Here is a 17372-nt window from a genome sequence, read left to right as displayed (position 1 = left end):
GGAAGGACAAAGCGGAAGTGCCTGAATCTCAGTAACTGTGGAATCTGGCAATGCACGTGAGGAGATTTCTTATGCTATCCTCTCTACTTTGCACATTTTGGAGAACTGTACGTGGTAGAGAGATGTTATTACCATGACATAGAAAATAAGGTCCATTCTTGGTTTTTTGTTTATTGGATTTTTGTTTTTCAAGAGACAGGATCTTGCTATGTGGCTCAGGCTGGAGTGCAGTGGTGCCATCATGTCTCACTGGAGCCTCCAACTCCTGGGCTCAAGCGATCCTCCCACCCCAGCCTCCCAAGTAACTAGAACCACAGGCATGCACCACCATGCCCAGCTATTTTATTTTTAATTTTTCTTGTAGAGACCAAGTATTGCTATGCTGCCCAGGCTGATCTTGAACTCCTGGCCTCAAGTGATCCTCTCGCCTCAGCCTCCTAAAATGCTGGGATTACAGGCGTAAGTCACCATGCTTGGTCTATGATTGTTTTTAGCAGAAGTTTAAGAGGGAGATGTGAGAAGTTAATGTGCTTAGAAACTCTTATTTCCCTACCCTTAGTTTATGGTGTTGGTTATTTGCTTTAGCCAGCAATAATTAAAATCCAGTTGCAATAAGACCAAATGGCAGGTGGGAAGATTTTTTTTCTTTAATAAAAGTTCTCAATTCAACCAACAAATCAGTGCACCACATTCAGATACACAAGATAACAGAAGGAGGCAGTTGGTCACCTTCTGTCCCAAACTACCCACTCCATGGTCTTGAGTCCTTGGAAATATTTGGTAGAGCATGCTAATAACACTCCCATAAACTCCCAGAAATCTTGGGTTTGCAAAGCCAATGCAACCAGGAAACTCACATTTCTGAAATTTCAGCAAGCACTTGGGCGTATAGGGAACATCTGTACAACAGAGACAATATCCCACTTAACAGCATCAGGAAGGCAGCTATCCCTGCCACTTGAATGGCCATGCCAACTTCCTGCACATCTGGCTTGAAGGGCATTTGGAGAGATGGTGGGAAGTTGATCCCCTTTGAACTTATGATAGCATCGTAGTTCTGGAGCACAGCAAATAAGATAAACATACCAGCAGCAATGTTGAGAATTCCTGAAACAATGAATGAATTGTAGGTGTTGCCCCCAAATAGTCCCAAGGACATGTTCCTAAGTGCAAAGATTGTAAAGAGTCTCCCAACGAATCCGAAAATGCTGGCAGTCAGTAGGAAGTATTGAGCCATATGAATTTCAAAAGGGAGAAAGGTGTCCTCGGAGCTGTATAGGTAACAAAATATGGCTGTGGTCCTGTTGGTGTGATGCTCATAAATGCAGACTCTAAATAGTCCCACATAGGCGACCGCAGGGGGGTGGAGTGGGGTGCCTTTCACGTACCATGTTCGCCACTCCACAAGGCCCATGGACATAGAGGAGAGGATCCATCCTACGGTGGCAAGGGTGAAGATTGAAAATCCGCAGTTGTCATTGTTGGAGAAACAGGTCATGGTGGCAGTGCACCCAGGAAACTACAAACAAATACAGAGCATGGTGAGGTGGAGGGGGGGTCCCTGGGACCTGGGACAGCCTCCAATGGGTGAGCAGTGCCAGGAGGGAGGGGCTGTAATGGAGAAAGGAGACCCTGGACCCTCTTGATCTGCCGGTGGGAGGCAGTCTGAGCAAACTGTGCAGGGCCACTTTGCAATAGTTCCCAGAAGCCTTAAATGCACCCACCTTAAGACTGGCACTTCTGGGCATTGGTGTAAAGACATAATTAAGGATGGCCACAAACATGTAGCCACAAAGATGGTCATCACAGCATTGTTTGTAACATTGGAAACTGGGACACAACATCAAATCCAACAATAGGGCTTGGTGAAAGAATTTATGCTATGTCCATGCGATGGAGCTATACGCCAACATTGATGATACAAATGGAATCATACAAGGTGTAATAGTTTTGTGTGGCTCTTTTCACATGGCACATTTTCAAGGGTTATCCATGTTGTAGCAGGTATGAGAAGGTTGTCCCTTTTCATTGCCGAATGGTATTCCAGTGTGTGGATAGACCACGGTTTGTTCATTCATCAGCTTTTGGACATTTGGGTTGTTGATGCCATGTTTTGGCTATTATAAATAATGCTGTCATGAACACCTGAATATAAAAGTTTGTATGGGCATATGTCCTTGTTTCTCTGGTGTAGATGCCTAGGAGTGAAATTGGTGGTTCATGTGGTAAGTGTACATTTAATTTTTTAGAAATTGCTAAACTGTTTTCCCACGTGGCTGCACCATTTTATATTCGCACCAGCAATGATGGAGGTTCCAGTTTCTCCATATTTTCTCTCACATTTGGTTCTTTTAATGTTTTTCATGACAGCCATTCTAGTTGCCATTCTATGTGACCAAAAGGGAGATGTCCATAATATTTCAAATACAAATTACATGTTTCAAAAGAGTATGTATGATATAATCAGAGGTACAAATTGAACTGAAAGGCTATATCCTAATCTGTTAGGAGACATTTTAAACTGGGTTTGAGAGATTCTGAGTTTTTTCTAAGCCATTTGGATGGTGAAGGGTCACACACATATAGAAAAGCACACAAGTGTGCAACTCAATGAATGATGATGGGGTGAGCACCCATGGAACCACCGTTTCATTTCAGATACACAATATTCCCACTTCTTTGCTTGCTTTCATAGTTCTATCATCTCAGCATGCATCCCCACAGTTATTTCTATTTTGCCTGTTTTTCAAAATGGGGATCATATGGTAAATGCTTTTGTGCGACTGGTTTCTTTTTCTTTTTCTTTTTCTTTTTTTTCTTTTTTCTTTTTTTTTTTTTTTGAGACAGAGTTTCGCTGTTGCCCAGGCTGGAGTGCAGTGGCATGATCTCGGCGCACTGCAACCTCTGCCTCCCGGGTTCAAGCGATTCTCCTGCCTCAGCCTCCCGAGAAGCTGTGACTACAGGTGCGTGTCACTACACCCAGCTAATTTTTTGTATTTTCAGTAGACGGGGTTTCACTCTGTTAGCCAGGATGGTCTCAATCTCCTGACCTTGTGATCCACCCACCTCAGCCTCCCAAAGTGCTGGGATTACAGGTGTGAGCCACTGAGCCCGGCCATTGTGACTGGTTTCTTTCACACAATATGGTGTCCATTTATGACACTCAGATTGTGATTTTTTAATGGTGCCTGGCTGTTCGGTATTTTCAAATATTTCTGGAATAAGCACGATTATTTAAAATAAGAAAGTAATAAAAAATATTTCAGGAAACAGTTGTCTCGGGAAACTTGCTTGAGCCCAGGAGTTTGAGACCAGCCAGGGCAACATAGCAAGACCCTATCTCCAATAAAAAAGCTGTCGAGCAATGGAAGATTGATTAATTTAAGTATATAAATATGCTTTACTACCTAGTATATGTTAAAGCAAAGCCATTTATTCATTATAATACTTTGCAGATAATAAAGTAGAAAAAGATTTAGCAACATGGGAAAATGTCCATCATGGGTTGAATCTAAAATGCAGATAACAAACTTGTTAGTATATACAGTAGTATGATCTTATTTTTGCCCATCATAAAATATGCTGGGAAGACAAAAAACGAGATGCATCTGAATACTAGGATTACTGGTGATTTTTCTTTTCATGTCTTAAAGTCTATTTTTTTTTAATTGGAAAAAATGGTGCGCATAAAGAGACACAAACGTAAAAGTGTATTAATTAATTAATATCAAGAGTAAGGCCGGGGGCAGTTGCTCACGCCTGTAATCCCAGCACTTTGGGAAGCAAAGGAGAGCAGATCTCTTGAGGTCAGGAGTTCGAGATCAGCTTGGCCAACACGGTGAAACTCCATCTCTGCTAAAAATACAAAAATTAGCCAGGCATGGTGTCACACGCCTGTAGTCCCAGCTACTCAGGAGGCTGAGGCAGGAGAATCGCTTGAACTCGGGAGGTGTAGGCTGCAGTGAGCAGAGATAGCACTACTGCACTCCAGCCTAGGCAACAGAGTGAGACTCCGTCCCAGAAAAATACATATATATTATCAAAAATAAAAACATGGGTGTCTCCTGACCCAATCTCCCACTTCTTGGAATCAATTCTAGTGGACAAATCAGAGAAGTGGGATCAAACTGTCTGGGCACTGATGCTCACCAGGGGTGTTGCTGACATTGGGAATAACAGAAATCTGGAGATAAGTAATATGTGAAGCAATATGGATGCTTAAGTAAATTTCATTATTCCAGGGGATACAGCATATTATTCAGCCATTTACAGTGAAGTCTTCAAAAGCATTTTAATCCAGGAAATTGTCACTGTTAAGTTGGAAAAGGATGCAAAGGAATGTACAAATATGGATGTTGTTTTATATATGTGTGTGTGTCTCCTTGTGTGTGTTTGTGTGTGTGTGTGTTTGTGTGCATGGGTGTATACCCAAAAAGAAGTGAAAGCCAGGACTCAAAGACATATTTCTACACCCATGTTCATAGCAACATTATTTACAGTAACCAGAGGTGGAAGCAATCACAGGCAATGAAAGCCAAACGTGGTCTCTACTGACACCAGAAATATGATTTCTATCCATAGTCTCAAAAGGAAGGAAGTTCTGACACAGACCACCACAAAAATGGACCTCAAAGACATTACACTGAGTGAAAGAAACCAGTCACAAAAGGACAAATGCTGTCTTGCTCCCCATACAGGAGGTACCTGTAATAGAGAGTCAAATTCCTAGACAGAAAGTAGGTGGTGGTTGCCAGGGGCTGGTGGGAAGTAATGGGGAGTTCGTCTTTCATGGGGACAGAGTTTCATTTGGGGAAGATAAAAAGTTCTGGAGCTGGACAGTGATGACAGTTACTCAACAATTACATGTACTTACTGCCACTAAATTGTATACTTAAATGGCTAAGATGGTAAATTTTATGTTACATATACTTTACCACAATAAAAATAAAAACACAATAAAGAAGAAACGAACCTCCACTACCCAGTGACGTGGTCTCCACGTGAACCGGTGGCTTGAGGGGAGGGCAGTCAGCTCACCCGTCCAGCAGGGCTGACATGGACATAGCTCCTCTCAGTAATCTGGCCTGGCTCTTCAGCACTGGGCTTTGGTCCAGGCAGCTGGGAGTTCTCATCAACACTGTAGCCATGGTTTCCAGTTCTGAGGCCTTCCCTCAACGTTCCGTTCTGTCCCCACATTCCGCTGGTCATCCTGTTCCTCCACATCTCAGTCCTAGGTCCTGAGGTCACTGCAGCTGTCATCCTTTGGTTGCTTCTTTTGCTTCATCATGTAGCCTCTTTTGCTCTGCCAGCCTTTGGAGGGTGGGCATGTTTGCTAATGTCCACTTCTAACACCTGCATGGTCTCCTAATTTCTCTCTCCCCATCAGCCCTAGAGCTGGTGTCTAACCCATATCACCCGCAGGTAATGCCTTTTTTTTTTTTTTAAGCTGTAGCAATATATAAGTACAAGTGTTAGCAGAAGTGGCATCCACCAGGATGAGATTTAGTTGTTAAGGACCACTGGCAACCCATGCATTAGGAAAGACACCATTTATTTTCTTTTTCATTTTATTTCCTTATTGTATTTTTTATATATATTTATATATATATATATATATATATATATATATATATAATTGCACTTTAGGTTCTGGGGTACATGTGCAGAACATGCAGGATTGTTGCATAGGTACATACATGGCAATGTGGTTTGCTGCCTCCATCCCCCCGTCACCTATATCTGGCATTTCTCCCCGTTATCCCTCCCCCACCTCCCTACCCCACGCTGTCCCTCTCCTACTCCCCTGCAACAGACCTCAGTGGGTGATGCTCCCCTCCCTGTGTCCATGTGTTCTCACTGTTCAACACCTGCCTATGAGTGAGAACATGCGCTGTTTGTTGTTCTGTTCTTGTGTCAGTTTGCTGAGAATGATGGTTTCGAGATTCATCCATGTCCCTACAAAGGACACGAACTCCATGGTGTCTATGTGCCACATTTTCCTTGTCCAGTCTATCATCAATGGGCATTTAGGTTGGTTCCAGGTCTTTGCTACTGTAAACACTGCCACAATGAACATACATGTGCATGTGTCTTTATAATAGAATGATTTATAATCCTTATGATATATACCCAGTAATGGGATTGCTGGGTCAAATGGAATTTCTATTTCCAGGTCCTTGAGGAATCGCCACACTGTCTTCCTCAATGGTTGAACTAATTTACATTCCCACCAACAGTGTAAAAGTGTTTCTATTTCTCCACATCCTCTCCAACATCTGTTGTCTCCAGATTTTTTAATGATCGCCATTCTGACGTGAAATGGTATCTCAATGTGGTTTTGATTTGCATTTCTCTAACGACCAGTGATGATGAGCATTTTTTCATATGTTTGTTGGCCTCATAAATGTCTTGTTTTGAAAAGTGTCTGTACATGTCCTTCACCCTTTTGAATGGATTTGCTTTTTTCTTGTAAATCTGTTTTAATTTTTTGTAGATTCTGGATATTAGCCCTTTGTCAGATGGGTAGATTGCAAAAATTTTTTCTCATTCTGTTGGTTGCCAGTTCACTCTAATGATTGTTTCTTTTACTGTACAGAAGCTCTTAAGTTTAATTAGATCCCATTTGTCTATTTTGCAAACACCTGTGCAACCCATGCCCCTGTCCATTTGCAGAACATGAACTTCACCCCAAGTACCCTGTGCCTACCCCCACCCTCTGGAGACAACTATGACTTTGATGTTTTCTACCACGGACAGCTTGGCCAATTCTAGAACCTCACACAAACAGAGTCCTACAGCAGGCACTCCTCTTACCTCAGCCATATCCCACTTGGCGCAGTGTTTCTTAGATGCATTCTTTAATTTTGTGTGTTTCAGTAATCCATGCCTTTGTATTTCTGAGCAGTATTTTATTGTACATAGCAGACCGTCATTATTTATTCTGTTGATAAACATCAGAGCTGTTTCTAATTTTTGACTGTTAGAACATATTAGATCGAATCACAGAACCTGCTCTACTTTACAGCCCAAAGCTTAACAAGACCTTAAACATATAAATTAAGATCTGACCATCATAAGGCCAGGAGTGGTGGTTCACGCCCGTAATCCCAGAACTTTGGGAGGCTGAGGTGGATGGATTACTTGAGGTCAGGAGTTCGACACCAGCCTGGCCAGCATGGTGAAACCCTGTCTCTACTAAAAATACAAAAATTAGCTGAGCATGGTGGCACACACTTGTAATCCTAGCTACTCAGGAGACTGAGGCACGTGAATTACTTGAACTCGGGAGGTGGAGGTTGCAGTGAGCAGAGATTGCACCACGGCACTCCAGCCTGAGTGACATAGCAAGATGCTGTCTCTGCAAAAATAAAAAGTTAGCCAGGTGTGGTGGAGTGTACCTGTAGTCCCAGCTACTTGGGAGGCTGAGATGGGAGGATCACTTCAGCCCTGGTGTTGGAGGCTGCGGTGAGTCAGGACTGCACCATGGCACTCCAGTCTGGGCAACAGAGGAAGACTGCATCTTTTTTTCTTTTTTTAAAGTGTCTTCCCATAACCCTGACTGCCTAACCTTCAGGTCCCACAAATCTGTTTCCTAACAGAAACATCTGTAATCCTACCAATTTACAGAAATGAACCATATCTCTTGGGTGGTTCTGGTGGGCAGATCTGATGACAGGGACAGTGTTTCCTCCAGGTTCACAGCAGAATGATGAGAGCCATATTCATAGCTTATACAGCCCTGCTGTGAATCAAACATGGTGTCTAAGCACAGGAACACGTATCAACTCACTTGAGCTCACAGCAGCCCACCTCCAATTACAAGGGAAGAAGCTGGGGCTCACAGAGACTGGGTCACTTGCTGTGGCAACACAACTAGGAAGTGACAGAGGTGGATCTGCTCCACGCAGCTTGGCTTCATGGTCCCAGCTGCTTTGGTGCCACCCCATATCAGTAGACACTATGGGGCGGGTGAGAGGGAGCCCATGGACAGCCCCAATTCTTCACCTCTCCCTGTGTCCACACTGTGCCAAGTGAATTTATGGTTCCTCCACTAAAGAGGTGGAGCCCGTCCCACACCCTTTGATGCCAGGGTTGGCCAGATGTGCTTTGCCAGAAGGTTAGCAGGTGTGACAGGACAAAGCCAGGAGAAGCCCCTTGGTGACAGGGCGTGTTGTCTTGTGTCCCTGCCATGGACACATCCAGCCACACTGCTGGTCCCACAAGGAAGAGGAGAGGCACACAGCACAGAGCCCAGCCCAAATCAGCTCATCTATAAACTCATGAGTTAAGCCAATACTTCGTTCCACTGAACACTGCTGACATTTTATAGTTGTTTGTCATACAGCATGACTGGGACACCAGCTAACTGATGTGACCTGGTCCCTGACTGTTTCCTTACTACAACCGACTAGTGTAAATAAATTGCACACTTATCATCAATCCCATGGTTTACTCAGATGGCTTAAGAATCTGACATACGGTGAGGATTTTTTTTTTTTTTTTTTTTAACAAAAGCTATAAGGTAGGTAAACAAAGACATGCTCCATTCACTTGAAGAGACACTATTTATTTTGTTACAGTCAAGCAGGATGATCTGTTGATAGGTGAGTGGTAAGTGTCAAGCACGAAATCTACACACATTTGCTGCAGTGGACTGAAGGATACAAGCCACAGGCCACACCCCATAGGCAGAACCCTCCACAGCCTCACTACGACAGGGTGAGGGAGCAGCTGTCACCTAAGAACACCAGGGCCAACCATTAGCACCAGATTGCTTTTCTATGAATAATAACAACTAGATACAGAGTTATGGACACTAACTCACTAGAATCTTTGGGTCCCCACTAACCAGACATTTCAGAGGCAAACAGGGGAACTGACAGGACAGCTGTGACTCTATGCAATTTGCTACAAGGATGCTCAAGCACTATGTATTGCTATGTAGAAGAGAAAGTCCTAAAGACATCAAAAGGCCGGGTACAGACACACAAATTGGATTATTCACATTTTACACACATCATCGAAATAACCACAATACTGTATTTGAGGGCAAAGAATAACAGGTAAAAGCTCTATCAAACAAAATGCTCTGAAATTCCTTGGGTTGTCTCCCTGGGCGAGAAAGATGAGGATAAGTGCACAGCCAGTTTCACCTTTTCAGACGTGACCAACATTCACAGCAAGTGACTACCAGCTGGAGAGGAGAAAGAAGCTTCACTGGCAAAACAGGGATTTTCCAAGTTAGCAAGAGCTTAATTTAACAGAAATACACACTTTTGGAAGGGCATTTATCCTTTTGGCATCGGTAGGCTGCCAAAAAGGTGGTTTATTGCCTGCATCATTGAGCTTGCCAGTTTGGACGTGGCTCTATGGAATGCATTACCGTCATTGTGGCCCCTCTGGCTCAGGACATGTGGATTACAGTCTTTTAAGACATCTATGTGTGTGCATCTGTGCACGCACACACATGTGTGCTTTGGTAAGGCTGTGGTCACTGCTGCTGACAAAATGAAATCTCTATTCCACTGGAAAACTTCTTTTATGGGAATAAAATGATCATTGATCCAACAAATGCCCTAATACAACCTAAACGTGAAGTCACCCAAGGGATTCACTCAGAATTAACATGCATTTAATTAGATAAACATTTTTTGAGGAAATACACTGAATCTATATTAGATAAAAATAAGTAAATTATAAATTATAACCAAGCCATTGGCGGCTGAACGTCTTTTTGTGTGCTTGTTTGCCACGTGTGTATGCTCTTTGGTGAAGCGTCTCAAGTCTTTTGCCTGCTTTTTACTTGAGCTGTTTGTTTTTTTACTATCCAGTTTGAGAGTTCTTTGTACATCCTGGACACAAACCTTTTGTCAGATACACAATTTGCAAATATTTTCTCCCAGTCTGTGACTTGTCAATTGGAAATTGACAGCATGTCAGTGTTTTCTTTTAATAAACCAGGCGCTCTTTAGAATCCTGCCACTTCAATCAAGAAAATGGGCACAGAATCTTTAAATTTCATGGCAGAAAAAGACCAAGCTCAGGAGTTGTGCAGTCCACAGGACCTCTGAAGAGCCAGAGGAAGGGTCTTCCTGTACATGGAATGTGGCCCTCATGCCATGCTAAACTATTTAAGGAGGAAGAAATGGAAACGTAGCCAATTATCACGGACAACCATATGCATACAAAAAACATGGCGGGAAAGTAACTTTAAAAATATTCTGTTGGTCTTGAGAAACAGCTAACAAGCACATTATTACTGGACACACTCTTAACCAAAAAGTTTTACTTTGCAGAAAAACTGTGATGATGGGTGAGACGGACTAAAGCTATTTGCCTGCTTGGTGTGTGAGTGTGTTTTAAAGCATGCATATTATTTAAGTGGCAATTTAATCTTAGAATTAGTGAATCCAACAATGCAGGCTGTTCATTTCACAGTTGGTTTTTAACCATTAGGAAACTATTCACCTTTCCAAAAAGCTAATAAATTATCATCATCATCACCACCACGATTTATGCTGGGTCAGAGAACATCATTAGATAACAGACAAATGCTCATGCTGTTGAATGAGCAGGGACAAAACCTGGCCACCCATGCCTGGATGAATCACAAGAGAAGATGCGCACCAGGGTCTCCCCTCTCATGCACATCATGACGCACTGGCTGCTGTCCAAGCAGTTGGCTAAGCATCTGAAGACGGGAGGAACAACGGGTCTCCCACTGACAGTAACCACTCGGCATGCACCATGGGCCCAGCCCATAGCCCGTGCAGTGGAAATTCACCATTTGGCAGAGCCTAGCATCACGTGTAGTTATATGTAAAGGAAAACAGCTCTCAGCAATCAAAAGGGAAACTAAAAAATTAAATAAATCATCCCACACAAACACAAAAGTTATTGCTTTTCTAACAGCCCTTTTGCTATGGGAGGAGTCTCTCTCCAGGGCACCAACATGGGTGGGGTCTTCACGAGTATCCTTGGGAATGGAGCTGGAGCTTGGAGGCCCCATGTCCTTCCTCTACTGGGGACCGAGCTCTTATTTGCCCCTTTCGGGCTGAAGGCTGTCAAATAAGCACTTCAGCTGCTCTTCACCAAGGTGGATTTTATCTTCCAGCTCCCGCTGCTCGATGATGAGGGCTGACTTCATCTTCACGAAGTGCTCATAGTCCGCGAGGCTCTCCTCACTCAGATAGTTGGCCAAAATGTCAAAGACGATGCGCTCGCGGCGGTCCAGGTTCTCCTTGAGCTCCTTGGCATCCTCATGCTGCTGGACCAGGACTCTCTGCTTCTCAAGCAGTGATTGCTGTTGACAGACAAACAAGCCCATTGAGGACCAGGACGAAAGCCAGGGCACTGGTCAACCCTTGAAGACACTGGCAACTTGTGGGGGGTGTCCCACAACTTATTGATGAAAACCCTGATGCCACCAGAGATTTGATGGGATCCACACAGACAAACCCAGGGCCTGGGGCACATGTCTCATGGCTGCAGCGGGCTCCAGCCTGAGGCCCCCAGTAGCTGCCCACGGGCCTCTCTGGGTTTCCTCCTGCTGTGTGAGCCTGACTCTCTCCCACCTGTCTTGAATGGTGAGCAGAAGTCACCAAGGGACTCACAACAACAGAATTCTGAGATGCTGCAAAGGGCAAAGGACTGTGGGACCCTCCTGGCGTCAAGGTGCGCTCCATGGCAGCACTGTGAGACAGCTGGCCATGTGGGAAGACGCGAGAGAAATTCAGGGCAGGCTTGCTAAACCCTCCTGGCAGGAGGAGGAGGAGCCCTTGAGCCTGCAGAGAGTGTCTGCACATGAGGAAGGCTGAGGGCAGAGAAGACGCAGGGATGTGCACGGGTGTTGGCCAGAGGCCCCCTCGGGCACGATGCCACCCTGACCTAGCTAGTTCCATGACAGTTACTAAGCACTCGGCTGAGTACAGAAGGGCACCGTCTCCAAGCCCAGCGCCAGGACAGTGAACTGTGCTCACCTGGAGAAATCACCCTCACCTGGAGACAGGGGAGGGGTGCTGCTTCTGCTCCCCTTCTGAGAGTGGTTGTTTTATTCATGATACAGACGAACACACTGAAGGGCTGCTCTGTGCAAACAAAACTAGCCGTTTTACTGATATTTGGCCTATGAGGTAAAAGCCAACAAGGCAGCTATTATTTCTCTTGGTTCATATGTAAAAAGACGAAAGACAGATCCACTGAGAAACGCCTTGAGAACTGCACGCCTCCGGAGCAGGAGAAAAGCGAGGTGCACTATCTCGTTCCTTCTAGACTGATATATGCCCTCTTGTTAAATCACAACTACAACCACCACAAAAAAATATCTATCATTGAGTACTTATGATTGTCAGGAGGCAGGTATGTCTGCTATGGACTTACAGGTGGTCAAAGAAAAGTTAAAAACAAACACGTGATTTTCTAGGAAGACACGATTATCAGTAAGAGTCAGGTGTCAATAGGAATATCTGAAAAAATGTCAAGAAGAGGTGACAGTTCTTTGGGAAGATCTTGCAACCCTGCAGCCCAACGATGGTTCAACTCCCTGCATCTGATGAGCACCCCTCCCCTCCCCTCGCCCCCGCCACACACAATTAAAAGGAAGGAGGTCGGCGTGGTGGCTCACACCTGTAATCCCAGCACTTTGAGAGGCTGAGGCAGGCAGATCACTTGAGCTCAGGAGTTCCAGACCAGCCTGGCCAAAATGGTGAAACCCATCTCTACCAAAAAAAAAAATACAAAAATTAGCCAGGCATGGCGGCAAGCACCTGTGAGCTCAGCTACTCGGGAAGCTGAGGTGGGAGAATCGCTTGAACCTAGGGAGGCAGAGGCTGCAGTGAACCGAGATCGCACCACTGCACTCTAGCATGGGCAACAGAATGAAACCCTACCACTCACAAACTAACAAACAACTAAATACATGTAAAAGGAAGGAGAAGAAATAGAGCATGCACTGCTTCGACAAGGTATGCAGGAGGAGGTGGACAGGCCACGTGGAAGCTATGCTAGGCTCCAAGGAGCTTTCATGACACTCGAAAACCAGCCTTCCCACGAGACCACCCCCCAATTTCCAAATCAGACTCATCTACATTTACCCGATCGCCAGGAGAAGCGTTGTCGTCCAAATTATTGAGGGCATTCTCCACCCGGGCCAGGCGGCCTGACAGTGACAGCAGGAGGTTCACCACTTTGTCCAGGTCCCCAATGAACATCCGGAACTTGTCAAACTCACTGGGCTTGCAGACGCCTTTCACGACGGCCTCCACCTCGGCCCCCAGCACGGTGTTGGCCTGCACGTCCTCCAGCAGGCTCTCGCGCGCTTCCCGGAGCACCTGCAGCTTGCGGCTGATGCTCTCGATGAGCTCCTGCTGTTGGGCACGGGATGGCAGGGGAACATGAAGACACTGGTTAGGCCGGCCCCACCCCGGCCATGCTGCTCACTGCCGCCTTGGTGCACCTGCGCCAAAGGTGCAGCCGACCTGTGTGAAAGCTCACTTTTGCATCATCAAATAATAGGAGATTTAAATGACTATGGGAAAGGAGAATGATTCCTGATGACATTATTGGCATTTAAAAATAAAACAAACCTGTTCTCGTTCTGTTCATGCCCTATTAGACAACATCAGAGTTGTGGCCCCGATGTTCCTCATGGTAGATGCAGTTTCAACCCATATCTTTGGAAGGAGTCACAGACCTATGTATTCTGTCCTTTGCAATTCCAATTTAAAGACTCACATAGAAACTATCGAGTCTTATGTCCAGCACTGAATTCCGTGATTAAGTGCTCTGTACATATAATTATTGTCACTAGCAATTATTTTTATTTATTTTGTTTTTATTTTTTGAGACAGGGTCTTGCTCTGTTGCTCAGGCTGGAGTGCAATGGCTCGATCTCAGATCACTGCAACTCCCTCCACCCAGCTTCAAGTGATTCTCATGCCTCAGCCTCCCAAGTAACTGGGATAACAGGCCCACACCACCACACCTGGCTAATTTTTGTAATTTTAGTAGAGACGGGGTTTCACCACGTTGGCCAGGCTAGTATTGAACTCCTGACCTCAGGTGATCTGCCCACCTTGGCCTCCCAAAGTGCCGGGATTACAGGCGTGAGCCACCGCACCTGGCCTAGCAATTAAAAGTTAAGACCGGCCGGGCGCGGTGGCTCAAGCCTGTAATCCCAGCACTTTGGGAGGCCGAGGCGGGTGGATCACGAGGTCAAGAGATCGAGACCATCCTGGTCAACATGGGGAAACCCCGTCTCTACTAAAAATACAAAAAAAAAAAAGTAGCTGGGCATGGTGGCGCGTGCCTGTAATCCCAGCTACTCAGGAGGCTGAGGCAGGAGAATTGCCTGAACCCAGGAGGCGGAGGTTGCAGTGAGCCGAGATCGCGCCATTGCACTCCAGCCTGGGTAACAAGAGCGAAACTCCGTATAAAAACAAACAAACAGGGAATGCTGGGAAGATGGCCGCCTAAGAACAGCTCAGGACTTCAGCTCCCAGTGAAAGTGCAGAGGGTGAGTGAACGCCGCATTTACAGACGAACTCTTATTGCCCACAGACCAGGAGATACCCAGGCAGAGGGGTCGCCAGTGTCGCAGTCCCAGCCGGTGTGGCTGTTTTGGCCCCTGTGGGGCTGATTCCGCCCGCGCGGCTGCTGTGACCACGCCCTGTTGCTGCGGTTCTCCGTACAAAAGCCACTGGTCTGGGAGCCCTCTTAGCTGGCGAGCAGAGCCCTGAGACGGCAGAGTTGCCCATTCATCTGAAATAGCGAGTCAGGCCAGGAGATTCCTAGGCAAAAAATCCGCCAGGAGCCGGCGCCGCAGTTCGAGCCGACTCCGTGAGTCGCAGCACGGGAGATCCCGGCGCCTTTTCAACAAGCGACCGGAACTCGGGGTCGTTCAACTTAAAAGAAAAGACTCTGAGTCAGGGAGCCAGGTGATCAGGCTCGGTTGGTCCCAGCCCTCCACCCTCAACAACCACCAAAACAAAAACAGTAATTGGAAACCCTCTGGGTTGAGCCCTTCAAACCAAGCACAGCTGAACCGGGACAGTCCGGCTCCGTGGGGGAGGGGCTTCCGCCATTACTGAGACTCTCCACCCCTACGGAGGCAGGCTGCCGTTGCCGAGGCAACCTCCCACAACAGAGAGAGTCCGCCATAACAGAGGCGGGGCCACCGTTGCCCAGACAGTTCTAACTACGCCCATATAAAAAGGACTACAGGGAAGAGCCCAGGGCAGCTGGGCGGAGCCCACAGCAGCTCAGCAAAGCCCCTGCGGGCAGGCAGTGGCTAGGCCTGCTGCTAGCTGGGCGGGTCAGACCTGAAAGAAAAATCAAAAAAGGCAGTAGTGCAACGGAAACTCATAAAGCTCCAACTCCCTGGGACAGAGACAGACAACAGGTGGATAAACCCACAAAAATGGGAAGAAACCAGCGCAAAAAGGATGAAAACTCCCGAAACCAGAACACCTCTCCTCCTAAAAGGGACCACAACTCCTCACCAGCAAGGGAACCAGACTGGATGGAGAAGGAGAGTGATGAAATGACAGAATCAGACTTCAGAAGGTGGGTAGTAAGAAACTACAGCGAGCTAAAAGAACATGTTCTAACCCAACGCAAAGAAAATAGGAACCTTGAAAAAAGATTGGACGAACTGCTGACGAGAATGGACAGCATAGAGAGGAGTATAAGTGAATTGATGGAGCTGAAAAACGCAACACGAGAACTTCGTGAAGCATGCACAAGCTTCAATAGCCGAATTGACCAAGCAGAAGAAAGGATATCAGAGGTCGAAGATCAACTCAATGAAATAAAAAGACAAGGCAAGAACAGAGAAAAAAGCGCAAAAAGGAATGAACAAAATCTTCAAGAAATGTGGGACTATGTGAAAAGACCTAATCTACGTCTGATAGGTGTACCTGAATGTGATGAAGAGAATGAATCCAAGCTGGAAAATACTCTTCAGGATATTATCTGGGAAAACTTCCCCAACCTAGCAAGGCAGACCAATATTCAAATCCAGGAAATACAGAGACCACCACAAAGATATTCCTCAAGAAGAGCAACCCCAAGGCACATAATCGTCAGATTCGCCAGGGTTGAAATGAAAGAGAAAATGCTAAGGGCAGCCAGAGAGAAAGGTCGGGTTACCCACAAAGGGAAGCCCATTAGACTCACAGCAGATCTCTCAGCAGAAACCCTACAAGCCAGAAGAGATTGGGGGCCAATATTCAACATCCTTAAAGAAAAGAACTTTCAACCCAGAATCTCCTATCCAGCCAAACTAAGCTTCATAAGTGAAGGAAAAATAAAATCCTTTGTGAACAAGCAAGCACTCAGAGATTTCATCACCACCAAACCTGCTCTACAAGAACTCCTGAAAGAGGCTCTACACTTATAAAGGAACAACCAGTACCAGCCACTCCAAAAACACACCAAATGGTAAAAGAGCATCAACACAATCAAGAAGCTGCATCAACTAACCAACAAAACAGCCAGGTAGCATCAAAATGACAGTATCAAATTCACACATAACAATACTATCCCTAAATGTCAATGGACTAAATGCCCCAATCAAAAGACACAGACTGGCAAACTGGATAAAAAGCCAAAACCCATCAGTGTGCTGTATCCAGGAAACCCATCTTACATGCAAGGATACACAAAGGCTCAAAATAAAGGGATGGAGGAAGATCTACCAAGCAAATGGAGAGCAAAAAAAGGCAGGAGTTGCAATTCTCATCTCTGATAAAATAGACTTTAAAGCAACAAAGATCAAAAGAGACAAAGAAGGACATTACATAATGGTAAAAGGATCACTGCAACAAGAAGAGCTAACGATCCTAAATATATACGCACCCAATACAGGAGCACCCAGATACATAAGGCAAGTTCTTAATGACCTACAAAGAGACTTAGACTCCCACACAATAATAGTGGGAGACTTTAACACCCCACTGTCAATATTAGACAGATCATCCAGACAGAAAATCAACAAGGATATCCAGGACCTGAATACAGACCTGGAACAAGCAAACCTAATAGACATTTACAGAACTCTCCACCCCAAATCCACAGAATATACATTCTTCTCAGCACCACATCACACCTACTCTAAAATTGACCACATAATTGGCAGTAAATCACTCCTGAGCAAATGCAAAAGAACAGAAATCATAACAAACAGTCTCTCAGACCACAGTGCAATCGAGTTAGAACTCAGAATGCAGAAACTAACTCAGAATCACACAGCTTCATGGAAACTGAACAACTTGCTCTTGAATGTTGACTGGATAAACAATGAAATGAAGGCAGAAATAAAGATGTTCTTAGAAACCAATGAGAACGAAGACACAACATACCAGAATCTCTGGGAC

The 17372-nt window shown here is 45.4% G+C and overlaps 2 protein-coding genes across 9 annotated transcripts in view; both read right to left on the bottom strand.

Moving 5' to 3' along the window:
• Nucleotides 1–400: 400 nt before the first annotated feature.
• On the bottom strand, nucleotides 401–2932 carry CLDN34 (claudin 34). The gene has a single exon (XM_003920293.4). It carries the CDS (start codon nucleotides 1496–1498, stop codon nucleotides 854–856), a length of 645 nt encoding a protein of 214 aa, XP_003920342.1. The 5' UTR covers nucleotides 1499–2932; the 3' UTR covers nucleotides 401–853.
• Nucleotides 2933–8545: 5613 nt separating this feature from the next.
• The window catches only part of SHROOM2 (shroom family member 2), a 165103-nt gene continuing 156276 nt past the window's right edge, over nucleotides 8546–17372 (bottom strand). For 6 of the 8 annotated variants that reach the window (XM_039475512.2, XM_010336253.3, XM_074392082.1 and 3 more), the window contains 2 exons: nucleotides 13092–13364; nucleotides 8546–11302 (listed from right to left, as the gene is read on the bottom strand). In XM_039475512.2, coding sequence (XP_039331446.1) covers nucleotides 11036–11302; nucleotides 13092–13364 — 540 coding nt within the window. In that variant the 3' untranslated portion in view covers nucleotides 8546–11035. The remainder of the gene's footprint in view (nucleotides 11303–13091; nucleotides 13365–17372) is intronic. The other 2 variants (XM_039475513.2, XM_074392081.1) reach the window with 2 other exon arrangements.

This window comes from Saimiri boliviensis, chromosome X (genome assembly GCF_048565385.1).
Source record: "Saimiri boliviensis isolate mSaiBol1 chromosome X, mSaiBol1.pri, whole genome shotgun sequence".
In the NCBI taxonomy this organism is placed as follows: Eukaryota; Metazoa; Chordata; class Mammalia; order Primates; family Cebidae; genus Saimiri; species Saimiri boliviensis.
The sequence above is the reverse complement of the archived record's forward strand: the minus strand, read 5'-3'. Positions and strand labels throughout refer to the sequence as shown.